Source organism: Setaria italica, chromosome I (genome assembly GCF_000263155.2).
Source record: "Setaria italica strain Yugu1 chromosome I, Setaria_italica_v2.0, whole genome shotgun sequence".
NCBI lineage: Eukaryota > Viridiplantae > Streptophyta > Magnoliopsida > Poales > Poaceae > Setaria > Setaria italica.
Window position 1 is genome coordinate 11200170 of NC_028450.1, and position 27519 is coordinate 11227688.

The 27519-nt window shown below is 43.6% G+C and overlaps 2 protein-coding genes across 3 annotated transcripts; both read left to right on the top strand.

Annotated features, from left to right (window-relative positions):
* The first annotated feature begins 240 nt into the window (after positions 1-240).
* On the top strand, positions 241-8275 carry LOC101774222 (protein phosphatase 2C and cyclic nucleotide-binding/kinase domain-containing protein). 2 transcript variants are annotated; one of them, XM_004952187.4, is made up of 15 exons: positions 241-495; positions 1169-2484; positions 3245-3376; positions 3478-3702; positions 3800-3925; positions 4013-4075; positions 4640-4722; positions 5244-5475; positions 5652-5962; positions 6050-6128; positions 6226-6292; positions 6421-6698; positions 6834-7021; positions 7484-7640; positions 7743-8275. In XM_004952187.4, the coding sequence occupies exons 2-15, from the start codon at positions 1426-1428 to the stop codon at positions 7986-7988; spliced, it is 3246 nt and encodes a 1081-aa protein (XP_004952244.1). In that variant the 5' UTR covers positions 241-495; positions 1169-1425; the 3' UTR covers positions 7989-8275. The 2 variants fall into 2 exon arrangements, with proteins under 2 accessions (XP_004952244.1, XP_022679402.1); XM_022823667.1 differs by lacking the exon at positions 241-495 and adding an exon at positions 555-668 and having other exon boundaries at positions 1439-2484.
* Positions 8276-23160: 14885 nt separating this feature from the next.
* Positions 23161-26877, top strand: LOC101775166 (F-box protein At3g58530). Its single transcript, XM_004952190.2, has 12 exons — positions 23161-23389; positions 24037-24096; positions 24276-24359; positions 24446-24576; positions 24652-24727; positions 25382-25452; positions 25605-25691; positions 25779-25851; positions 25926-25993; positions 26078-26146; positions 26225-26330; positions 26509-26877. Exons 1-12 carry the CDS (start codon positions 23231-23233, stop codon positions 26572-26574), a joined length of 1050 nt encoding a protein of 349 aa, XP_004952247.1. The 5' UTR covers positions 23161-23230; the 3' UTR covers positions 26575-26877.
* The last annotated feature ends 642 nt before the right edge of the window (positions 26878-27519 follow it).

A 27519-nucleotide genomic window follows, 5' to 3' on the forward strand; every position in this document is an offset into this window, starting at 1 on the left:
TTTTAGACAAGCCAGACGAATTCGATCAAATCTCATTGCATTTCTCACAAATCCTTGTCAAATTAGTTGCTTGGAACTTGAACCATTTTTGGCTAGGACCTCACAACGAGAAAGAGCCGCACCCACGAGGCTGGTGTAGTGGGGTTGGCATCACCACGCTTGCGTCGCTTCTCCTCTCCGGCTCTCCCTTTCCGCTGCATTAATGCCCATCACCGATTCCTTCCACCCTGTAGCCTGCCTCCCTCCCTCCACTGCCTAGCTAGCGGCTACTCTACTGCCACCACCACCTCTCCTCTCCCTTTCTCTTTCTCCCCCCTGCTTGGCCGCTGTGCCTTGCTTGCTTCCTCTACCCACCTCACAAATTCCCCTCTCCTCTCCTCTCCTCCCTCTCTTTCTCTCTCCCTATCCGTTCTTCTCCTCACAAAAGGCTGCCGCCGACGCAGCCGGATATGCGGCTGCCGGTGCTCCCCTCCTCCTTTGCCGATCTCTGCTGCAGTGAGTCTCCACATGCCTGACACTCTTTTCTTTTTTTCTTGTTCGTCTTTATGCGGTTCTTGAACACCAAGTACAGACTTGTCAGTAGTCTTGTCGAATGTTCCATGTCGGGCTCTTCCACATTTTTTCGGGCTCTTGGAGTTGGGCATTTACTTCTTGTTCGTCCTCTTTTGGTAGTGATAGTTCTACTCTTCTTCTTTTGGTAGTGATAGTTCTACTCTTCTTGCCTGTATGTAGCTGTGCAAAGATATCATGCAAAAGTGAACTGTGGATGTTCGGGGACTCTTTTTGGTCAGGGGACTCTGCTAGTTCCTACAGTGTCCTTTTCCTTTTGTAGAAATCTTGGTAGAACTGGATGCAAAATGTTCTTTTTTTTTTTACTGTTGTGGGTGCAACATTGATCACCCTTTTGCTTTTGTGTAGCATCCATGTTCATCACTTACAGAGCATTTCTTGGAGTTCATAAAGTTCAGAGCTACGAGAATTAGACTTATTAGATTGCATTTACGTATGCTGCACAACAGAAGCTTCCTACGTCACATATGCTGTTTACTTTTTGTTTCAACAACTGGTTTGCATAAATTCTCTCGGAAAGCAGTTAGTTTGCTAATTTTGTTTCTGAAGCACTTTGTCCGGCTATTGATGACTTGCTAGGCATTTTGTTTTATTTCAGGTGAGCATTGGACGGATTCCTCTCAACTCACACCATTTTGATTGTTAATAAACTATCAAAGGGAGAGCCTTCTGACATGTAAAATAAGTGCCGTTTAAAGAGTGGTCAATGGCTGTTTAAGTTTCTCAGATTCTGTAAATTCTGAGTTGGTCCATGCGCTCAGACAATTCATTGATACAGTGGAGGATTTTTTTTTTCTGTTGCTCATGTTGTTCGTGCTATTCTGGTCTGACCAAAGCTGCTTTTACCTCTGATTCATGGGCTGTTCAGCTTCCAAGTGTTGTTCACAACTGAAGTGCTCTTTGTGCTCAAGTGGGTGCCTTGGGCAGACACCTGACTCCCCAAGAGAATCAAGGGGAAAGTTAAGCCGGGGGAGGGGAAAGGGAATCGGTGGTTCAGATGACTCTTCTGATGATCTCGGGGAAGACGACGACTCGTTGAACCAAATGAACACAAGGGAATCAACTGTTGGCATCAGTCGACTATCAAGGGTCTCATCACAGTTTCTTCCTCCTGATGGTTCGCGCAAAGTTCAGGTCCCTTTGGGTAACTATGACCTGAGATACTCCTTCTTGTCTCAAAGAGGTTACTATCCAGAATCACTGGACAAGCCAAACCAAGATAGCTACTGCATACATACCCCATTTGGAGCAAGTCCTGATGACCACTTCTTTGGTGTGTTTGATGGTCATGGAGAGTATGGAGCCCAGTGCTCACAGTTTGTGAAGCGAAGATTATGTGAGAACCTGCTCAGAGATAATCGCTTCCGTACAGATGCTGTGCTAGCTCTTCATTCTGCTTTTGTGGCAACAAACTCGCAGCTTCATGATGACAACTTGGATGACTCCATGAGTGGTACTACAGCAATCACTATATTGGTCAGGGGTAAAACTATATACGTTGCAAATACTGGCGATTCACGTGCTGTTATTGCTGAAAAACGAGGGGACAATATTGTTGCTGTTGATCTCTCCATAGATCAAACTCCTTACCGGTTTGATGAGCTTGAAAGGGTCAAGGAATGTGGTGCTAGAGTTCTGACCTTGGATCAAATAGAGGGGCTAAAGAACCCAGATGTGCAGTGTTGGGGTACTGAAGAAAGTGATGATGGTGATCCTCCAAGGCTATGGGTGCAAAATGGCATGTACCCAGGAACTGCTTTTACACGTAGCATTGGAGATTCTGTTGCTGAGTCCATTGGTGTCATTGCAGATCCCGAGATTTTTGTTCTGGATCTCAATTCCAAAAATCCATTTTTTGTTCTTGCTAGTGATGGAGTATTTGAGTTCCTTTCCAGTCAAACAGTTGTCGACATGGTAAGTTACATCTACTATGTGCATAATCTTTACTGTTTGTATCATTCACAATTCAGACCATTTGGAGCACTTTAAATCTGAAATTGATCCCTGCACTTGTGTGGATGTACTAGATATGAAATACTTCCTACGCAATTAGCGAAGTTGCTACTAGCATGCAGTCATCACTCACCATATAGGAATTATGTTGGTGTCCACCTGTGAGGGAAATTCATTATACTTTTCATTGTCCCCTAATGTCTGTTTTGTTTTCTATGTACTTGGTCAAACCCCTCATTTTAGGAATTACAATAAAGTGTTATTTGAATTAAATGTTTAAATTCTTTCCTCTAATGAAAACCAAATTTTCTAGAGCTCTTTTACGTTACACAATACTAGTCTATACTAATGTTCGAAAAGGACTAGTATGAAAATATCCAATAGTCAAGATTAATTGTATACTACTGAAACCTTTACATATGGTATGGGTAGTAAACATGAGTAGTATAGGTAGTATAAGGGTATTATGGTAAAAAAACCCAAATGGCATCTATATAATTTTATTTTTTACACTAGAATAAAGTTTAAAAGACAATTCCATTTGAAATATCACTTTTTATAATTTAATAGTTACTAAATTATCCATAATAACGAACAGTTAGATCTTATATATACTATATACCACAAGTAGTAGTATTGTGTACCGTAAAATAGCTCATTTTCTAATGAAGTTAAACTATATATGGACTAAACTTTCAACACTATGGTGTTGAATTTGCAGATTTCTAAATACAAGGATCCTCGAGATGCATGTGCAGAAATTGTTGCTGAGTCCTATCGTCTTTGGCTACAGTATGAAACTCGCACAGATGATATTACAATCATAGTTGTGCATATTAATGGGTTAACTGATGTATGAAACTATCTTTGTGGTTTCTTCGTGTTATTTCTGTACCGTGTTTCATCAAACTCCCTGAAGAAGCCTCCCATTTTTTAATTTCACTGTTCTACTAGGTGGAATCTACCCAGACTGTTACAAAAGTGTCTTTACAGCCTTCACCACAAGTAGTAGGACTGGCATGCTCCGAATCACCACTAATAGTAAGTTCCAACACAAACAATCAGCGTTCCAGACATGATTTATCACGCGCAAGATTGAGGGCTCTTGAAAGTTCTCTAGAAAATGGCCAATTATGGGTCCCATCATCTCCATCTCATCGAAAGACATGGGAAGAACAAGTAAGGTCTAACGATTTGATCACTACAAACTTTCTCGTTATTTGATAAGTTACATGCTGTCCTATTGCTGACAAACCTCAAATACCATGATATGAAGGCGCATATTGAGCGGGTACTACATGATCATTTCCTCTTCAGAAAGATTACTGACTCGCAATGTCATGTTCTACTTGATTGTATGCAACGGGTTGAGGTGAAACCTGGGGATATAGTAGTGCAGCAGGTTATTACCTTTCTATATTTGTTATCTCAAGTATGGTTGCATTTTTAGGTTGCTTATAAGTCTGAATAAGGATATTGTGTGATGCAGGGTGGCGATGGTGACTGCTTCTATGTAGTTGGTAGTGGTGAGTATGAAGTTCTGGCCATTCAGGTATAAATTTCTAATTATATATGACATGTGTAAATTTGATGTCAGATTGTGAGTTTTGTGCTAGTAAAAGTTTTTGTTCAGAAGGATTTTATCAAAGATAAGAAACACATTATTTGTCATCTCAAAGAACAGCGCTTTTTTGGTCAAAATGCATGTAGTTTCTCATATATGCTCTGATGCAAAAAGTGATGTTGTAATATATAAAGCTGCTTGTCTGATAGTTGTTGTACAAATTGATACTCAAGGGAATGCCAGAACTTTGGTCACTGCCTAACTTTTTAAATACATGTCCCTTAGGCTGAGTACATTCTGAACTTATTCTGACCATGTGGTTCAACTTTCAATAAAGTCAGTTGATAAAATTCCTCTTTGCCTGATCTTTGTCACGCAATTTGCCAACACTCTCACGGTGCAACTGGACAGCAGAACACGCCAAAGAAGCGGTTCGCTGACCCAGCCCGGGTTCGAGTCGCGGCACAATCTTCTTAAGATAAGACAATCAGGGGGACATCGAGTTTTTATGTCACGCAATTTTCGGAGACTAAGCTGATTTACATGGAACAGGAAGAAGAAGGAAAGGAAACAACCAAGGTTCTGCATCGGTATACAGCAGACAAGCTATCTTCCTTTGGGGAGCTAGCACTGATGTGAGTCCATATGTACAGTTCATTATATCAGTATCATCATTGGAAAAGTTTTGAATAACGAATAGCAGTGGATATACCTATAAACTGTAGGTTATTATACCACTACCATTCATCTTTAAAAAAAAATACATGGTACATGGTATGAATATTAGTAAGTAGCTATCCGCATCCCTGTATTGATCGGTCATGCATTTTCTTTTTCCTCTTATACTCTTACATGAGGGGATGAATCCCATTTGGGGAATAACTTTGTCTGTGTCCCTCTGGAGTTTGGAACCTTAATTTCGAACTACCCTCGTAAAGGCTCTTATTTGAATATAATACTCATCGACCAACAGCTAACTCCTGAGAATTAGTAAAGACAACATATTACTATTTTGTTTGGATTCTTGAATCTGAATTCTGAAACCTACCATGCCAAGACTTAATGTAATGGAATAAATTGATTAAATTCAAGTGGCTTAACAGGCTGTACTCTCTGTTTGATTCATCTAGTCATCATTTATTTTTGTCATAAACAGGCACAATAAGCCACTTCAAGCTTCTGTTCGTGCTGTGACCAGTGGAACATTATGGGCTCTAAAGAGGGAGGATTTCCGGGGAATTCTGATGTCAGAATTTTCAAACATTGCATCATTGAAGTTGCTCCGATCAGTAGAGCTGTTTACAAGATTTACAGTGCTTCAACTAAGTCAACTTGCTGAGTCACTTGTTGAAGTATCTTTTGCAGATGGTCAAACAATAGTAGACAAGGTAACTGGAGTGAATAAACAGTTGCTTATGATCTCTTTTCGAGCATTTGCCCTTCTTTACTGGTTATCAACCTGGTAGTATGGCTGTGTGCGGTCGCAGAGGCCGAAAACATTTCCTTTTTCTAAAAAAATCAACCTGGTAGTAACTTAGTTTTTACTCTTGTAAACTATTTTCAGAATGATGATGTCTCTGCATTATATGTCATTCAAAGGGGTCGTGTGAGACTTGTATTGGCTGCTGATCAGATGAACTCAGATGCTTGGGATCTCATTAGTGCTCATACAAAGCAGGCACAAAGCAGTCAAGAAAATGGTAATTATGTGGTTGAGATAGGTGAGGGAGGACACTTCGGTGAATGGACTCTCATTGGTGAAACCATTACGTTCACTGCTATTGCAGTTGGTGATGTGACTTGTTCTACTATTGCAAAGGAGAAATTTGATACAATTGTTGGGCCTTTGCCTAAACTTTCACAAGCTGATTCCAGGTAATGTCTCTGAAATATATTTTATGGAGATAAGGCAAGAAATTTTGTCAATTGTCAAACTTATCCTGTTGTATGGCCTCTGCGCAGGATTAAAGAATCTCTGGTCACTAAGGAGAATGTTGCAGATGATGACTTCCCCTTTAGGAGAGTGCAGCTATCTGATTTGGTAGGGGGTTAGTACTCCTTTCTTCTTCTCTAGCATGCTTTAGGAGATCTCATTGGTATTTTTTTTACTGATACTCAGTTGTGTATATGTTTCTCAGGAATGGAAAATGTGCATATATGCTGCTGAGTGCAGTGAGATTGGTCTCGTCCGAATCAGGGGCTCTGGTATGATAATCAATTCTGTCTAATTATATTGATCTATATTATGGGGACAATTAATTTCCTTGATAGACCCTCCTATATTTTGGTTAATCATGTTTTAATTTTTTTTCCCTGCTTGTATCATGGGCCAGACAAGATCAGAAGTTTAAAGAGGTTTTACATCAAGAGAGTACAGGATCTCCATAAGGAAGTACAAGTCTTTGAGGAAAAGGAACTTATGAAAAGCTTGAGCCAATCAACTTGTGTGCCAGAAGTCCTATGTACTTGTGCTGATCAGTCATACCTTGGGATATTGCTGAATTGCTGCCTTTGTTGCTCACTGGCTTCAATACTTCACACACCACTAAATGAATCATCTGCAAAATTCTTTGCAGCCTCAGTTGTTGTTGCTCTAGAAGAACTTCATCAGGTGATTAGTGATTTGCTTCTTTACTGAGCAATTGACATATTATACATTATGTATTTGGTTTGAGATTTAATCCTGAATATGTGTTATGATGCCTCTCTTGACATACAATGCTGATATGTATTTATGCATTTTCAGAAGTCCATTATTTATAGAGGTGTTTCGGCAGACATTCTTATGCTTGACAGATCAGGTCATCTGCAACTGGTTGATTTTAGGTTTGCAAAGAAAATAGAAGGTGAAAGGACATACACAACATGTGGGATTGCTGACTCTCTAGCACCAGAGATAGTTCTTGGTAGGGGCCATGGATTTCCTGCTGACTGGTAAGTGGTTATTGACCCCTTTCTTGTATAAGCATTCCATATCAATGTATCACGCATGTATTCTAAACTATGGAATAATACTGTTTATGCAACTCATGGTCAATTTTTTCAGCTGAATATGCAAATATTGAAATGTTATTTTCTTAAGTGACCTTTCATTCAAAGATTGTGGTAGTTCTATCTTCTAAGCACACATGGCAAATTTTTTTGTCAGGTACATGTGCAACTTTTTTTTGAGACCATACATGTGCAACATATTCCTCTACCTGATAGTGTCAGAACAGAGTGAAACATGCAAACTGCAGTAGATACCTTCATCTCAACAAAATAAATGGAGAGATAAACACCTCAAAAAAGAATAAATAAAGAAATTTGTGCTGACAGCACAATACTTGAGTGTGCTTTTGAGACAGAATACTTGAGTAGAAATTTTGACAGGGTAATTTGATTTTGTATGATCAGGTGGGCCCTTGGAGTCTTGATCTATTTCATGCTGCAGTCTGACATGCCATTCGGTTCCTGGAGGGAGAGCGAACTGGAACCTGTTTCAAAAATTGCCAAAGGCCACCTTGTTATGCCATTGATATTCAGTGCGGAAGTTATTGACCTTATAACCAAGGTTATATCCAATCCTGACAATTGTAATTCAACGGTCCATTTATTTTCAACATATTCAGATTTCATACAACAGCACTAAATTTCTTCTATGTCATCTTGACAGCTACTTGTGGTAGATGAAAATGTGCGCCTCGGAACCAGTGGTGCCGGAGCTGTGAAGAAACATCCCTGGTTTGATGGCATTGACTGGGAACAAATAGCATCTGGGACTTACACAGTACCTGATGAAATCACTGAGCGGATGGACAGCTGTATAGAAACTCTTAACGAGGACTTAACAGCGTCTCCTTCTGTGCCAATTGAAGACCCAGATGATCTTACTGCTCCAGAATGGATCCAAGATTGGTAATCTCAGTAGTTGTACAATTGTCCAAAGATGGATTTGTTCTAGTTGAGCGCCTTTAGATTTTCACGGAGCATTCTTATATCATCTGAAAAAAAGTATACATGTGACTAGATCTAGCTAAGTTCGATCAAAATTTACAAGTTGTTGATACCAAAGATTCCTTTTGTGATCATATGTCAGCTCACAACAATCTTTCAAAATTTGTGATATGCCAAAAGGCTCCTAATACTAATAGGTGTTCCGTCATCAGCAAGATACTGTTTGCTCTATGGATATTTTGCCTGAGTTCAGCTTGGGACTTGCCTTTGTTGTCTGGGTTTTTTTTTTATACTTACCTTTGTTGTCTGTTTTTTTTTATACTTACCTTTGTTGTCTGTTGAGGTGATCTTGGGAGTTGTACTGTGCGAATCAGGTTTTTTTTTTCAAAGCACAACTTTCTTCGTCATGTTGCTGCCTTGGCGGGCTGTCTTCAATAACATGGTTGTATATTCCATATAATTAGTTACTAGTAAGAAGGTTTTTGGATAATGTGTCGGGAATTAATGCACATGAACTTTCATTCTTTTATAATTACCCAATTTGTGCATAGGACACTTTCTTTCTATTTCTAAAATAAAAAGGTCGAGAAGAACGGCAATAATTCTTAGGTTCGATTTGGAGCCTTCTGTCGTTTGTCAGCCGATTTGTAATTTTGGTCTGTAAATTCTTCTAATAGAACACAGCAACATGAGTGACACATGGTGCGGGCGAACCATATGTTGGCAATTTTACACTTCAGCTTGGACTTTTCTTTGTAGATTTACAAAGGTAAACATATGTCATATGTGCTATTAAAAGTTAAAACAGATTCCGTTGACATACGTATAAGTTTCAAAATGCCTTCAATTTTATTTTTACTCCTGCTTTTTGTAATAGACATGATGCAAAAGTTTGTTCGCAAGAACAAGATTGTTATGTAATCCATCCATCCCAAGTTATCAGTCGTTTTGGTATTTATAAATTTATAAATTTTGCTATGCATCTAAATATATATTAGATACTCCCTCCGTTTCAAATGGTAGGTCATTTTAGCTTTTTTAATTCATAAATATTATTATTCATCTAGATATAGTGTATGTCTAGGTGCATAATAATATTTATGAACCTAGAAAAGTCAAAACGACCTATAATTTGGAACGGATGGAGTAAAAGGTATGAATATACAAAAGCTGAAATAACCTATGATTTAGGACGAATGGAATAGGAATTTCTAATCTTAAGGACGAATGGAATAGGAATTTCTAATCTTAAGAAGCCTTCTGCTTGAACAAAATTTTGCTGGCTGACCGGCCGGGTTCTCTGGTCTCCACGTGTAACACCCTAGGTGTCACATCCGATTGGCCGGGTTCTCTGGTCTCACGTGTAACACCCCAGGTGTCACATTCGATTTTAAAGGCAAAACTAGATGAATAAATTATATGTATTATATGTGTGTCAGGATCAAGTTTCACACATGAAACGACTTCAGTAAATACCATAGACAGTGCCAAAACGTAAAGAGAGAGTATTAAATTTATTACATGATCGAAAATCTTTAATCGAGTCTTTATTCTAGCAGCGGAACTCCAACAACGATGACGACTCCACAAATAGTTGACTGGTGGCACACGTACACCTAGAACTCTTCAAAGTTTTCAGGAACCTTCTCAAAGTTGACTCTGAATAGTGGTTTTAGCAAGGGTGAGTACACTTATGGTTGGTACTCAACAAGCGTGGGAATGTGTAGTGTAAGGCTATGCAAGAATAGGCTATGGTTTAATAATATTTCAGCATTTTAATTGGTTGGCCAAATTTTATTAGCAATTACTATAAATTTATACCACCCATATTAAGCATGAACATAAATAAAGATCACAGCAATAAATAACATCAATTTAATTCAACTTTTGATAAATTAATCAAGTGAGGATCTAGGCCGCTCTTGACAGTGAGCACGGCTATTATAACAGTTTTACACTCCACAGAGATTGTACCCTTTCACCACAAGTCGCGTAAAAGTTCAAAAGAACTTTAGACCTAACCATGCTATGTGGGCTAAGCACAATACTAGGTGTGATTGCATAGGGATGCTACGAGGCCTTTAGAAAGATTCCCTAATAAGAAGTAGCCCGCTAAGGTTTCCGGATTAGTAGCAGAGCATAAACCTCTCTCAAGACTACAAAGCTACCATAGAGCATATCAGTCTGAGGGCTGGGTTATACCCCATTTGCCGCCGCCCCTTTTACCCTTTTGACCCTTTTGGTAAGACTATTTCAAACTAGAGTCTCAAATTAATTAGTCAAAGACCAGAGCCATGTTGTTCTTATGGTTATACTATTTTCCTGAGTGGTCGCTCCATGTTCCAATTAAGCATGGTGATCTTGTATTAATGGAAGGTATAGCATAAGTAAAATAAGTTTAATCATTGGTTCATTAATACCACCATACCCAGTTAGAGCAACTAAGCAAGAATTACCCAACAGTAAAGTAAATCCAGGTTGATCAAGGTGTAGGGATAAAACTAGGCACACCTTAAATAGGACCCGTCATGTTTATATATTTAAAGTGCATAGCATATGTGTATTGAACATAAAAGTAAGGTTGCATAGGATCAAATTGTGATCAAGAGCATGACTTGCCTTGCTGAACTTGCTCTTGCTGCTCAAAATCTTCAAAACCTTGCTCTTCGAATCCCTTGAACCGCGATCGTTCTATGCGCATCAAACAAGTACATACAAGCAAAAAGGACTAAAATAAGAAAATAATACATCAAACAGTAGCAACGGAGCAGAACAAGATCATAAAACTAATATATGCGTCAACATGAACTTGTTGGCGCAAGAATCGCTTAAAATAGATTTAAAACGCTAAAGATATGAGCTAAACAAGGTTCGGGAGCTTAACTGCGAGAAAACTAAGCTTCCAGGGGCTAAACTCAAAGAAACCGAGGGCTAAAACCTAATTAAACATATAAATAGAATGTCTAATGCATAAAAGAACAGATCTAGGATGGCGGGCGGGATTTTATAAAAGAGTGCGAGCGCCTAAATAGAAGAAAAAGGACTTAGATCTAATTACTTTTGAACTAGATGGATCTCAAGTGCAAAAAGATAGAAAAGCAGGGGCCTTTTACCAAAAGCAGCACGGCTGACAGGGATTGACCTGGGTTGACCGGTACCTGACTTTGGTCAGATTAGATCTGAACCGCTCGGCTCGGATCGGACGGCTGCGGCAGGCTGGAAGAAGGCGGGCGGCGGAGACAGCGGCGCGCGGGGGCGACGGGCAGCGATCTCGCCGGAGTGAACTCGATCTCAAGCTAGAAAGCTCGGATTGCAACACAATGTGGCCCTGGATGCAGCTGGAAGGCTTGCGGACGCATCTAGGGTGTTGAGGGCCTCGATTGTGCGGTGAAGACGAGGCGCGGCTTGGCGGCGGTCAGCACAACTCCGACAAGCTAGCACGGGAGTTAGAGGGCGCGTGAACTCGCAAGAGGGTCACCGGCGAGTCCCTTACCATGATGCGAACCTTTGGGTGACGATCTTGTCGATGGCAAGGTAGCGGCGGGAGAGATCAATGATGGTGGGTGTGCGCTAGGGTTCGAGCTCGGGCGGCGGCGGCGTTGGGTGCGAGGCGAGGGTGCTAGGGTTTGGTGGGGGCATATGGGTGCGGTGGCTTTGGCTTTATAGGCTAGAAGGGCTGCCTTGGCATGCGGGCCAAGCATCGGAGGCAGGTGCGGGGGCGGCCGAACTCGAGTCCGACTTTGGCACGAGGTCAGGGATGACAGCCGGGCCCCACACATCAGCGAGACGGGCGAAGGAGCAGGCCGGCACTATGTTGGGCTGCAGGAGACGGGCCAACGAGGTGAGGTGGCAGCGGGGCCGAGCTGGGCTGGCCTGGTGGGCTGGCTCCGACGGTGCTGCTGCTGCGGAGCTGGGATGAAAGGAAAAGCGGGCCAAAAGAGTGTGGAAGAAAAGGAAGAAAAGAAAAGACTTCCTATTTTTGAAAAGGAATCAAACAAATGAATTCAAATACAAATTTGAATTCAAACAAACAAAATTAATGCACCAGCATGAATGCAAGACTCGTATGATTTATTAACTTATCTTAGAAAAGATTTAAATGCCTAATAAAGTAAATGCAACCTTAGAAAACCTTAAATCCTTAAAACACAATCAATTAAATTCTAGTGAATTCTAACAAATTTTATTAATTTGCAAAAGTTTGAAAATTAGATGTTACACCAGGCTACCAAATCCTGGAATGCCATGACTTCTTTTACATCGCACCCTTCCTCGAGCAACGCACGATGTGTACCGGTACTATCGCAACCATAGGATCGCAATCTGCTTCAAATGCATATAAACGCAAATGCACATGACATGATGCATTGTGATAAATATTATCAGCTCTTTACCAACATCATTCTCATGTGAGAAAAACAACATAGGACAATTATTTAACATGATTAAACATAAATAAATCCACCATGTAGCTCTGAATTTAAATCCACCATGTTCACATCAGCCATAGCTCTGAATTTAAAGTTAAGGTGAAGAAAATAACAAGCCAAAAATAGTAGCAAACCACCGCTATAATTACTTGCCTTCAAATCAAATCGACGACCGCTCTAACTGCGATCTGAAGCACTACCACCTGTTTTGAAAAATATAAGCTCAGAATACCACCTGTTTTGAAAATATAAGCTCAGAACACATACTCAGAGCAGTAGGTAAAATGCTTGTGCGCCCGGATTCCCTCAAACACGCAAAGATAAACAAACTACACATCTCACAAACACCAAACAAGATCAGCAGTGCTTCTCTTTTTTGTTTACAGAGGCAACCATATCAAACAAATATATTTTTGAAAACTACAGCAGTATAAGTACAACTTTCTATGTCACACATAATTAATTTTGGCCATTAAGGCAATCTAAACCTTCTCTGAACAAGACTGACTTGTCACCAACTTAGAAAAAAACATATCTGAAGTTATACTTAGTTGAAAAAATTTGTAGCATACATGGATATAAAACTTGTGAAAAACACAACAGAACTAATATGATTTTGGGAACCATTGTCTACTGAAAGGTGCCTAAAACAAGGAAATACAGATCGCTATCAGAGAACGCTGCCTTTTCCAGCAGTCAACTTGCAGCCATGATATCTCAAAAACTACTGGGCTAAAAAAGAATGAGAAAGGAATTGTTTACAACTTTTCCAACTATTGACCATAGCAATGATATGGCTAGTTTATTGGGCAAGGAGTACAATAGCAGACAGGTACCTACTCGCCCTCCCTAGGAGGCTCTGAGTTTAGGATCTGTTCCTGCTTGATCCTAACCTATGGCGCCTAGGGCCCTTATATATTGGTTCAGCCAACAATCCTTAACTGACTAGGACTCAACTCTAATCTAACTAGGACTCTATCTCCAATCTAATTCTGTTACAATTCTTAACCAACTAGGAGTCTAATCCTTATCTAATTCTAACTGATCTGCTGAATCTGGATTAGCTGCCCCTTTGTTCCTTCGGTGGAACTTCTTACCAAAGAAGTTGTCCACAACACTTCCGCCCCCCTGATAGAAAAGCTCGTCCTCGAGCTTGAAATCAGGGTAACTCTCCTTGAATTGGTCGAGCTGCTCCCAAGTGGCATCAGCAGCATCATGACCTGCCCATTGCACCAGAAGGTCCCAAGACGAGGCTGTAGGCTTAGCGCGCACCACCTTCTCTGGAACAGGAACTGCACGGCCATGAACCATAGGCGGCAGTGACACAATCTGAGCAGGGACAGGACCCTGGTGTTTCTTCAGGAAGGCTACATGGAAAACATCATGAATTCGAGCCCTGGGTGGCAGGCGAAGACGATAAGCCACCTGCCCAATACGTTCAATCACTTGAAATGAACCGTAGAAACGAGGAGCAAGCTTGGCATTGGTTTTGTCCAATGCCACCACACGCTGCACAAGCTGCTTATCCAATGCCACCACACGGGCCAATCCTGGCTGGTAGGACAACAGGGAAGGCGGATCACGGCCAAACACCACCCGGAATGGCGTGCATTGCAAGGTGGACTGATACGAAGTGTTATAACAGTACTCAGCCCAAGGCAACCAGCGCAGCCAACTGCGAGGACGATCACCCGCCAAGCAACGAAGATACACGCCTAGAACCCGATTAGTCACCTCAGATTGACCATCTGTTTGCGGTCGGAACGCAGAACTGAGGCGCAATTTGATGCCGGCGAGGCTGAACAACTCCTTCCATAAAGCACTAGTGAAAACTGGATCACGGTCACTAACGATGGAGCATGGGAGCCCATGGAGGCGCACGATGCCATCAAAGAAAGCCTGAGCCACAGACAGGGCTGTGTAGGGATGTCCCAAGGCAATGAAGTGCACCATCTTGGAGAAACGGTCGACCACTGTGAGCACAACAGACCGGCCGCCTACTTTTGGAAACCCCTCAACAAAATCCATTGCAATGTCGCTCCAAACGGACTGAGGAACATCCAAAGGCTGCAGCAATCCCGCCGGATGAAGGTGCTCTGTCTTGTTTCGCTGACAAACAGCACAGCCCCGAACATAATCGCGGACTAATTTGGGTGCATGCGGACTGTAGAATGAAAAGCGCAGTCGATGGAGTGTTTTCTGGGTACCTTCATGGCCAGCGCCATGGGCGGCAGCAAGGAGTTGCGGCCATAGGGCCGAAGAATCAGGAACAAAAATTCTACCCCGATGCATGACAAATCCATCCACAACAGACCATGCTGCTCTTGCTGTCCCATCTGCAATCTCCTGCTTCTTAGCCTGCACATCCGGCAAAGAGGACGCCTCCTCCCTGAATTCGTTGAATAGAGCAAACTCCGGGCGAGAGATGGCATGGACGTGGCTGGTTACCTCCTGTTCATCCCGGCGAGATAACGCATTAGCGGCAGCGTTCTGTTTCCCGGGTTTATATTCAACCTGGAAGCTGTAGCCAAATAGCTTGTTGACCCATGTGTGTTGTGGTATGGTGGACAGGCGCTGGTCAAGGAGATGCTTTAAGCTGCAGTGATCTGTGCGAATGATGAACTCCCGGACCCAAAGATATGGCCACCAATGCCTTACTGCCTGAACCAATCCAATTAACTCCCGTTCATAGGCCGCGAGTTTAGCATGCTGAGAGGCGACTGTCTTGCTGAAAAAAGCAATAGGCCCTGCGCCTTGATGCAACACAGCTCCAAAACCAGATCCGGATGCGTCACAGTCCACAATAAAGGGCTTATCAAAATCTGGAAGCTGCATTACAGGACCTGTTGTGAGGGCAGCCTTGAGTGCCTCAAAAGTTGTCGTTGCCTCTGAACTCCACACAAAGGCATCCCTCTTCAGAAGCGTCGTTAACGGGGCGCAATGAGGTCGTAGTTGGCGATGAACCGGCGATAGTACCCGGTGAGCCCAAGAAATCCCCGCAACGCCTTGACAGACCGAGGACGGGGCTAAGATTGGACAGCCGCAATTTTTCAGTATCCATGGCCACAGCGTCGTCAGCGATGACATGTCCCAAATAATGCACCCGACGTTCCCCAAAGAGGCACTTGGATCGCTTGAGGACGAGGCCGTGCTCGCGGAGGACGGAGAACACGGCGCGAACATGCTGCAGGTGCTCGGTCCAGGACCTGCTGTAAATCAGGATGTCGTCGAAGAAGACGAGAATGCAGTAGCGGAGGAACGGATGAAGAACCTCGTTCATCAATGCTTGGAATGTGGATGGCGCATTGGTGAGGCCAAATGGCATGACCAGGAACTCGAAGTGGCCGTGGTGGGTGCGGAACGCCGTCTTCACCACATCGTCGGGGTGCATCCGCACTTGGTGATAGCCGCTGCGAAGGTCGAGCTTGGTGAAGAAAACAGCGCCCTTGAGCTCATCCAGGAGCTCCTCCACCACCGGAATTGGAAACTTGTCGCGGACGGTCTTGAGGTTGAGGGCGCGGTAGTCAACACAGAAGCGCCACGTGCCGTCCCCTTTGCGCACCAAAAGCACTGGCGAGGAGAACGCTGACATACTGGGGTGGATGATCCCTTGCTCGAGCATGGCCTGGCATTGGGCCTCAATCTCATCCTTCAAAAGCTGCGGATAGCGATACGGGCGCACCGCCACTGGAGAAGTACCCGGGAGAAGATGAATGCGGTGGTCGAAGGCGCGCGGCAGAGGCAGCCCTGACGGTGTCGAGAATAAATCAGCAAACTCCTCCAATAGTAGCCCAAGCAGATCCAATGACTGAGTGACAGCTAGCCGTGGGGAAGGCCGGCCATTGACCCCGAACCACTTGACGCGATGGTCCTGGCGCCAGAAAGCCATGGACAGCCGGGTGAAGTCCCAGAGGATAGGCCCCAAGGTGCGAAGCCAGTCGCACCCCAGGACGAGCTCGTAGCCGCCGAGCGGGATGACGAACAGGTTGACGTAGAACTCCTCCTGGGCGATGTGGATGATGACGTTTCGGCATACACCGGCGGAAGGAACGCGGTCGCCGTTGGCGACGCCGACAGTGAGGCCTGGTCGCACCTTTGGAGTGAGCCCAAGCCGGGCGGCAGTGTCCGCGGCGATGAACGAGTGGGTGGACCCTGAATCCACCAAGGCCGTGAGGCCCACGGCCTGGACAACGGTGGCAAGCTGCAAGGTGGAGCTCGTCTGGATGCCTGTGATAGCGTTGAGGGAGATGGACGGCTCGTCTTCCCCTGAGCCGTCCGAAGCGGCGGCGTCGTCATCCAGCTCCATCCAGTAGATGCCCTTCATCGAGCACTGCTTGGCGTGTTCCCTTGAAAACTTCTCTGGACAATTGAAACACAGCCCCTCGAGGCGCCGCTGCGCCATCTCCTCCGGAGAGAGGCGTGTGAAACGGGCGCCTGGTGGCGCCGCAGGCTTGACAGGAGAGCTTGGTGTTGAAGACGCCATAGAAGAGGCTGGCGGTGTAGCAGGGGGCTTGGCCGGGGCTGAGGAGAACGAACGAGTGCGGGAGGAGGGGCGCGTCGCGTGTATCAGGGAGCGAGCGCCCTCGTCGACCACCTGGTTGCGGCGCTCGAAGGCACGCACCAGTGCCATGGCGTCCTCCAACATCTTAGGCTTGTTCATCTCCACATCGATGCTCATGGGTTGCAGGAGGTCGGCGGAGAAGATGGCGATCTGCTGCTGTTCGGTGACGCCCTCGCATCGCGCCAGGAGTTTAAGGAACTGCTCCTGGTAGTCGTCGACAGAGCCCGTGCGGCGAAGATGGGCCAGCTCGCCGAGGGGGTTGCTGCGTACCGGCGGTCCAAACCTCTTGTTGACGCCCTCGACGAAAGCCGGCCAAGTAGGGATGCCACGATTCTTTTCCAAGCGGTAGTACCACTGTCCCGCGGCGCCCTCCAAATAGAACGTCGTCGTCCAAACCTTCTGATTTTCCAGCATGTCCTGGGAGCGAAAGAATTGCTCGCACTTGTGCAGCCAGCCCAGGGGGTCGTCGGAGCCGTCGTACTTGGGGAAGCGGAGCTTATGCATGGGCGGTGGCGGCGGCCCATACTTCCCGTCGCCCCCGGAGGAGGAACCAATAGTGTCGAAGCGTCCGTTCTTCTCCAGAACCTGATTCTAGACATTGGTAATGGAGGAGGCGAGACGCCCTTGTTCCTAGCAGACAGATCCCAATTCTCTGTCAAGCTGCATGCTGATCTCGTTCATCTTGGTGATCATCTTGGCGACGGCATCATCAAAGACAGCCTAGGTGACAAAGGAATCGCCCATTGTTGCGGTGGGAGCGATGGGGTTGGCGGCGCGCAGGGAATATGGGGTGTGGTGGATCTGCAATTGGTGGCAGGTAGAAACCAAGGAAGGTCCCAGCTGATACCAAAGATGATATGGCTAGTTTATTGGGTAAGGAGTACAATAGCAGATCGACAGGTACCTACTCGCCCTCCCTGGGAGGCTCTGAGTTTAGGATCTGTTCCTGCTTGATCCTAACCTATGGCGCCTAGGGCCCTTATATATTGGGTCAGCCAACAATCCTTAACTGACTAGGACTCAACTCTAATCTAACTAGGACTCTATCTCCAATCTAATTCTGTTACAATTCTTAACCAACTAGGAGTCTAATCCTTATCTAATTCTAACTGATCTGCTGAACCTGGATTAGCTGCCGCTTTGTTCCTTCGGTGGAACTTCTTGCCAAAGAAGTTGTCCACAACAAGCAATCTGGTCACTAAGATTGTCCAAAACTCAATAGATCAAAAACTGTTCTGAAAATTGACAGAAACCGATAGCCATCAAAAACACACCATATCTCCTAAATCACCAGGCCTAAAATTACAATTCTTGATCCCAAAGAAACATTACAAAGTCCTTTGCAACAATATGAACTTTTCATTAATTTACAGGGCCTAAAAAAAAACTAGATATAAATGGATCAACCCACTGCACAATCTGAAAATTCCTGGCGTCCACAAAATGATCAATTAAACATTCCTATTTGGAACCTTGCCTCTAATCGACATCAACCAACATTACTAAGACCCAAAACATCCAAAATACATGTTCTACAGCAGAGTATGGCCTCACCTAGGGTTTAGCCTCGACCAAGACAAAGACAACAGCGAGCACGAGATGATCTAGCATGCCTTCATGATCCTCTCCTTCCCCTTGATCTGTTTTTGCTGATTCTTCTACGACCCTATCCTTCCTCCTCCTTGTCCCATGGCAGCAGGGAGGACCAAATCAGATGGGGCGAAAAACCTCATGGCCAAATAGAAGAGGAGAGTAGATTACCTGCAGGAGAGGCACTGACTCGCTGAGCCTTCTCCGATCTCTCCTCTGCCTTGCCAATCTGTCTCCTCTGCCTTGCCAATCTGCAGGAGAGGCACGGATTGTATTCGACGAGAGCTACGTGTCTGCGCTGTCTATTCGCCAATCCAAGCAACGCATAAAAAGTCAACTTTTACCCTCTGTTTAAAACCCGGTCAACCATCTAATATGTCACGTATTTCTGGCTTGCAAACCATAATTTTAGACTTTATGTTTTTCGAGTGTTGCACCACACCTTCGTATATGCATTCTACTCTCTTTACCCTCAGTTTCTAGATTTTGCTTTTAAATTCAAAAATCTAGAACCCATTCCTTGATCCAAACAATCTGTGCATCACATATTACCAACCAATTTTGACACGGTAGGTGCCTCACCCAATAGATCTGTCCGTTTTGGAAAATGTGCACATTCCAATTAGAGCTTCAAAATTTAGATTCAATTTGAAACTTAAGAAAAGATAGAGTTAAAAAAGAAAACTGAAATTTGAATATAAAACTTACATATTAATCAAATTTTTGGTTCTTATGTAAAAATATATAATTTTTAATCAATTAACAAACTTAAGAAGGTATGACTTAATAGCAGTAAATCTTATACTAAAATCTATATTTCCGACTTCAAAATTTGCAGATACAATACACCAAAACAGCTTTTCCCCCATTCTCCGTGCCCAAAATCTAATGTTGGTTAACCAAAGATATGATGATGGCATGGGTAATGTGCTAATCTAGAATTTGCATTTTAATAGTTCAAAGACTAGCTTGTACATCGTATAAGTTTTGATGGACCGATGGTGCATTCCATTCTTTTGTGACAAAATTAGGTCTGTGACACCGAAAGATCCACTTTTTAGAAATTTATCATCGAATCATCTCGGTACACTTTAATACCAATGAAAGATGTCGCCGCTTAGATTTCTACCACTCCGTCCAATTGACTGATGAATTTGTGACATACTTATCCAATCCACCACGTCCCAACTAGGCTACCACAACACATCCTCGCCATGCGCCACATCTGCCGCCCTCAACTAAGTCCACGCTCTCTGAGCCAATGCCCCTCCTGGCCTCGCTTGCTGGTAGTCATGGTTAGTAAGGCTAGTTTCCCTAGCCTGCAGCCGCCCGTTAGGTCGTCACCCATTACCTCCAACCGTCGGTGGCCCATCTGCTGCACCGCTCCTTGCCTCTACCAGCCGGCTCCTTCGCCCTATAGCGTTGTCTTAGCCTGCAAGGCCATTTTGGCATCCAAGCAGCTGGGGGCTTGCTGCTTTCCATAGTAGCAGACATTTTCTTCAAAATTGTGGTGGTTTTTCTGAAATTTGTTCAATTACAACACTGAATTCTGCAAGGACGAGAGAGATATCATATTGGGAGTAGAAAAACTGGTCCATGGCGTTGATCTGGAACAGCTACAGCTAGACGGGGATGGCTATATGGCTATATGCACTGCGGCGTGAGAGGAACACCGATGACTGCAGGTGGAAAGCCTCGTGCAACGTCTGTTCCTCACGCACGGCTGCACGGGATAACATAGAAATCTCCAGGGGCAACTTCACCATTTCACGGACGGCAATGTGAAAATAAAAGTGTTTAAACCTAAAAAGTTGTAACAGAACTGGATGGAAGGGTAGAAATCTAAACTGCGACATCTTTCGTTGCTATTAAAGTGTTCGTAAATTTCTAAAACATGAATTTTTCGGTGTCACAGATCCAATTTTACCTTCTTTTGTTATCATTACTAAATCTTTACCTATTATTAAAGCAAGTAACGTCTCTGCCTGGATTTTTCGTCCGTCGGGCTATTTTGCAAAAAAAACCCTGACATTTCGTGATATCAACCCGCAGTCCAATCTGAAGAGATGGGGAGCTCGGGTGGTAAAAAGAGGAAAGCGAGGGATTAAAGCGAAAAGAGTTCAGCTCCCTCGTTCCCTTCCCCTCCCTCGGGGGATCGAGTTCCGCCGCACTCCGTCCGGCTCCGGTCCCGTCCCTTCCCTCGGGGGATCTAGACGCTGCCGCTCCGTCCGGCCCTCCACCTAGCTCCCTCGTTCCCCTCCCCTTCCTCCGCCGCACTCCGTCCGGCTCCGGGCCCCTCCCTCGGGGGATCTAGACGCCGCCGCTCCGTCCGGCCCTCCACCCCATGTCCACCGACGACCTCCCGCCATCCTCCGACATCGACGTCATCATCCTCCGTCGACATCCCGCCGCCGCTCCGTCCGGATCCGGAGCCTGCGGTCGGTTCCCACCTTCGCCCTCCACCCTATGTCCATTGACGACCTCCCCCCATCCTCCGACATCGACGCCATCATCCTCCGTCGACATCCCGCCGCCGAGGCCGTCGGCGGCAGGAGGTGGGTGGGGGAAGGAGCGGCTGCAGGAGGAGCTCGGGCGGGCAGGTGGGTGCTGCCGCTGTCAAGGGCCATCGTCACCGCGCAGCAGCAAGTACAGGTAATTGAATCAATCTACGCTGTCGCAAATCCGAGTTGTTTTGGTTCTTCCATCGTCAGATCTGACGGTGTTTCTGTGTGATCTTGGAGTTCACCAAGGTGGCGGCACGGACGGCGATCGGGTTGAGGAGGAGGAAGTGCAGGAGGAGCGGCCGCAATCAGCGACAGCAAAGCAGGAGGAGGCAAAGCGGCGTTGGGGTCGGAAAGCTGTCCAAAACCCTCCACCTCCAATTTCTCAGGTGCAATTGATTATACATCATTTCTTATGCTCATGTCGGTTTCAGGTGATGTTGCTTTGCCTATTACAGAAAATTCGAATTGAGAAACTTGGGTACAAAATGACTGATACTTTATGGTATTCTGATTCAGGAACTAATGGGCAGCCAAAGGGTGTAGCGATAAGCCATACTTTGATCATTCAGTCCCTTGCAAAAATTGCCATGAAAATGGCTTCAGTGAGGATGATGTATGATATCAAGATCCAAGTACTGTTATATTACAGTTCCCCCATGAACATAATGTTGCCTGTATGTCATTAATAGATTTGATAAATCACCAACATAAGTTTTATGTTATGTTCATAACTTTATGCAATTCAATTTGAGTTTAGAAGAAACAATAAGTGTATGACTTCAATAATTTGCCTTTGTTGGTCTGCAGGTTTACCTGCATATGGAGACTCTTTGCCATATCAGAGGGGATCTCCTCATGCATGACTATCCCTGATGGCCAGAGGTTGCCATGTCCTGGTACCGAATTTGACGTCAAATTAGCCTTTGATGCCATCAAGGAACAAGGAGTGACTTCTTTCATCATTGTCCCTGCGATCATGGCTGGCATACTGTCCTATGATAGGCATGAGATAGCGCTCCTGTTTTCTGAAATCCTATGAATGCGCAACTGTAGACTACAATTGTTTCGATGACAACGATTTCTAATTATTTACCAATGTGATTAATCCCATTTGATGCTAAAGGCTATGCTATACTCTGAACTCGTACAGCTCTGAATTGGTTACCCTTTAACCAAATTTAGTAACAAAATTACATTACCAAAGTTGCATCAGTGCTGTTATTTTTCCTTGCACGAGATGACTGGTGTTTTCTTGCTCCTCTTCTTTTAATATCTAATTGTGGTGTCAGCTGATTTGGAGGGCAGAGGAGCATATGCCTCAAAATGGATCTCTGACAATAGAAAACCAATTCCTAGAAGCATAGCTCATTTTCCTTTTTAAGAACAAATTGAAAACGAGTGAATTTTCCCTACAGGCATTAATATTATATGGTGTTATTTTAAGATACTCCAGAGTACAATCCATATTAGTATCAATTGTTGTTCTCTACTTTTTAAAAGTCAAGGTGCAGTTCTGGACAGTGTAACACATAATAAACAGTTAATGATGTCCCACTTGGATGAATTTGATGACGACAACAATGAATTCTGGCGTAGCAACGCACGGAGCATTTTGATTTTTTTACCGTAGCAACGCATGGGGCATTTTGCTATGATATTCAAAACATATTTGGTATTCCCTGAATTTTCGAAACACTGAAATATGAATATGATATTCACTGGATATTATGCTATATGTAGACTTGGCCCTTGTTTACTTCCCACAAAACTCCCAACTTTGACACTATGCAAAAAGAAGATTCCCCATCACATCAAACTTGCGGTACATGCATGGAGTACTACATGTAAACGAAATCAAAAACTAATTGCACAGTTTTGTTGTACTTTGCGAGACGAATCTTTTGAGCCTAATTAGTTAATATTTGGACAATAATTCACAAATACAAACGAAACGCTACAGTGTCGCATTTATGGCAAAATGTCAATTTGGCACCCTCCAACTTCCCAAGTAAACAAGGGCTTGATTGATTTCCGTGGGCCAGACGTGTCAGTAGCTACATCATTCCTGAGGAAGCAAAACGAAATTTCTCACGGCCTCCTCGCGGCGAGGTTCCCCTCCGAGATGGCGGCGCCGGCGGCGGACGAGGCGTGGTGCCGGGAGACGGTGCCGCGGGTGTTGGAGCTGGTGAGCCCGCGCCTCCCGCAGCGTGACGTCTGCGCGCTGCTCGCCGTCAGCCCCTGGTGCTACCGCACCCTCGTCAGCAACCCCAGGCTCTGGGAGGTGCGCGTCGCCTAATTGTTCCCCAACCGCCGATTCAGCTCCCGTAGCCAGTTTTAACTCTGTGCAAATGAGAAACATTGCTCTGAATTTCTAAGCCCTTGTTCCCCTTGCTCCGGGCAGTAGTGAATGGGATTAAACCGGGCGATATTGTTCGCCTGTGTCACCGCCTGTTGTTGTGTATGTCGGATTGCTGTATGATATGAGCGTAGTTGCGCCCGTTTGTGGTGATGCTGTGCTCATGAATTATCGATATTCGGCTCTAATTTGTGGGGCTAATTAGTTTTTCAGCAGCAACTGCTGCTATTATGCTTTGATTGATTTAGTTGTCACTGAGACCTTCTCATGATTTGATTGGCCTTTGGAGTCAAAGCTCAACCTATGGAACCCACACTAACCTCGAATCAGGTTCAGTACTTTGTAATAACATGTAGCTGCTAGTTCAATGCTAATTGTTTGTCATTGAACTGCCTTGATGCATTACTATGGCCACTCTTAACTTAATGTAATACCTCCTGTCTATTTTCTGTCTGTATGCATCTACATGTGTCCTATGTTCCGGTTAGGTTAATTTAGCTTAATGCTTGTACTTTTAACTAATATTGGTTTTTTGAGTATATTATCAAGATATTGTCCCCTATTAAGTGAAGGTACTTGATATGCGTGAGATGAAGAACGCCGGCGACCGACTTATTTCAGCACTTTCTCTGGTAATCATAATTCTACTCTTTGGCTTTTGCATGATACTTTGTGCTATTTTGACATAATACCTTCTATATCTATTTGGGGGCAGAAGTCTGCCACTAACTTTTGTCATACACACTTTATGTTTCGTATTTTGCTCCTGTTTGAGTATATTTTGACAACACACTGTTCTATTCTTTTTTAGGCAAGGTATCGCCATCTCAAACTACTGAACCTTGAATTTGCACAAGATATCGAGGACCGGCATTTTGTTCATCTAAAAGAAATGGCAAGATTTGCTCTCAATTTATACTTTTAAGTAAATTTTAGATGTGATGCTTCAACTCTAATTGTTCATTATGCAATGATTTGCAGAGTGGTATCTCACTGGAAAATTTAGAATTCCTGAACCTGAACGCATGTCAGAAAATCTCTGACAAAGGAATTGAAGCCATTACCAGTCTTTGTCCTAACCTTCACGGCCTTTCAATCTATTGGATTGTGGGGTATGTCTCTTAGTGAATGTCTGCTTTGCTGAATAGGAATTGTGTTCCTAATTGTTGGACATTTTGCTGCCTTAGACTGACAGACTCAAGCATTGGGCACATTACAAAGTACTGCAGGCAGATAGTGGACCTCAACTTGAGTGGTTGTAAGGTATTCGCGTGCATTTTTTACTTTATAACATTTTTTTCTTCAGCTGTTCTTTTATTGAATAATGAAGCAAGCGGTTGCAGATACTGTTCTAAGAAGTTTATTTTAAACGTGTAAAACCATCTTTTGCAATGTCTGTCTCCAAAGAACACTGTATATGATTATCTTCTTCTCTTCTATAACCTCAGTACTATAAGTGTTTAGTTTGAGGCATGTACATGATTATATGTAGCTTATTTTCATCGTTTACCTTCAAAGTATGCAATAGGGATTTTCTTTTCTATTTAGTTCAGGAGGACGTGCAAGTCATATCCCTATTTTATCGTGGTTTATTATTTGGATCTATACAATCTTACTTGAACATTGTGCTGAAAAAGAATCTTGGTACAGAAAAAATAAGAATATAATTTGTTACGCAATACAGGCATGCACTAGTTATTAACTAGTTGGAGCTAAGAATAATATTATTTTATTGAAGTTCTCATGCTCTAACAAAACATTAATTATTGATTGAACTCTGTAACTTACATGTCAATATCTCATTACTATTTTTTCCTGTCTTTCTGCTCCATTAGCCTCATATATTGCGCATTCATATATCTGCTATGAATATGATAGAACAATTAGTCATTATAAAGTTTGTTGTTGCTAATGCAGAATATCTCAGATAAAGGAATGCGGTTAATTGCTAATAGTTACCAAGGACTAAAGAAATTGAACATAACCAGGTATTGTCAGATTTCTAGAGTACATTCATCACAAAATGAGTAATTCGTAACATGTGCTGAGTGTTTACATATCCTTTTGTTCACACAAATGTTATGTGTTTGAGTAGATGCAGAATTTGACACCTAAATGTCCTGTGTCCAAAACTTTTTAGGTGTGTTAAGTTGACAGATGATGGGCTTAAAGAAGTGCTTCAGAAATGTTCTTTGGTTGAAAGCTTAAACCTTTATGCCCTTTCGAGGTAAAATTGAAGAAAATATGATATTATAGCAGATGTGTCAAGCAGTCAGTAGGGAGGGTATCTAACAACTTACCTCACAACATGCAGTTTTACTGACAAGATTTATAAGGACATAGGATTGTTAAGTAATCTTACATTTCTAGACCTATGTGGTGCTCAGGTAACTGTTATCATATTTACTTTGAAGTATCAAGTCATCTTTTTGTCCATAATCTACTAATACAGGATTTTCAGAATCTAACTGATGATGGTCTAGTATACATATCAAGATGCGGAGGTCTAACATACCTCAATTTGACTTGGTACATCAAGAGCAAACTTCTCTCTTTTTTTCATGCTGTCAAGTGAGATTCTGTTTATCGAACTCTGCAGTCACTATCTGACAGGTGTGTACGTGTTACTGATGCTGGTGTTGTAGCTATTGCGCAAGGGTGCCGGTCCCTCAAACTGCTAAGGTAACATGGCAGTATTGTTCTAAAGATATTGCATTCATCGTGTAGCTTACATGCGCGCTCTGTTTGGTATCTATGCAGTTTGTTTGGAATAGTTGGGGTAACTGATGCCTGCCTGGAGGCTTTATCAAAATCTTGCTCGCACAGCCTCACAACACTTGATGTAAATGGCTGCATCGGTATCAAGGTGAGGACTTGAGATTTGAGAAGTCTATGTAATTACACTTTTGCTTTAATAATTTCCGCATGATTCCACTGATCAACCATTGATTCCCATGAAGCTATTTGGTGATGATTGCATAAGTAGTTTTTGGTTTCTGAAGATTTTTAATTTTGTGACTTCTGTACTTGGGTATGTTTGACAGAGGAGGAGCCGGGATGACCTGCTTAAGTTGTTCCCATTGCTGAGTTGCTTCAAAGTGCACAGCTAGCAGTCACTCCAGGAGTACAGGTTCCCACCGGTTTCCTCGAATCGGTGTCGAGGGGACAACAGCAAGGCAGTTTTGGGCATCAGCTGGCTTCGTCCTTGTGTTGATTGGCGAGATGAGAGATTCTGTACCGAATATTTCCTAGAACGGGTGACATGTCCCATGTACGTTTCTTATCTTTGTCCCTTTTAATGGTTATGGTGCCATGTGCCATCTCGCTGCTGCCACAGTTTGCATGACGTTTGTATCTTATATAGTATGTTTAACTCAGAAGTGTTATTGATAATGTTAAGAGTATTAGAGGTACAATGAACAATGAAACTAAAATTTCATGCAACAGTGGGAATACTACTAGGAGCTTCCATTTCCAGGAGTCCAAAACTGTCAGTTCAGGCTTCTGAGGAAGCGAAGCTAAAGGCCTGTAGACGATCCACATAAAAATCCCATTATATGGATGGACCATGTGAATGGGCCTATATTCTTCGACTGTGTAAAATGATTGGGATTAACGAAGGAAGAGTACACTGCCAATGCTTGCCAGAGAGTGCATGCAAATCCTGGTAGGCAATACCGAGAAATTTGTTCTTGAACAATAGATAATTAGGGGGGCAGGACCAAGGCATACAGGCCCTTCGGAGGCTATACTATAACCGATGCTCCTGGCATACTAGCTCCACCTCCGGTTGTCCTCTACCCCCGGTTGTCCTTTGGTCACCTTGCATATCTCAGTCTTGCGCGGTTCTGGGCAGGCTCCGTGGCAACATCGAGAGCGACTCAATCTGATGCTTACCGATCCATCATCGGGTGAGCTGAAAATCCTGATCGATTATGATTCTGTCAGCTCTTTGCTTCGCCTTTGCTGGCGTGCTATCTGATTTTTCTTCGAATAAACTATAGGTCATTGCTTGGATATTCACCGCACCCAGCAGATCGAGGCAATCAGCTCTG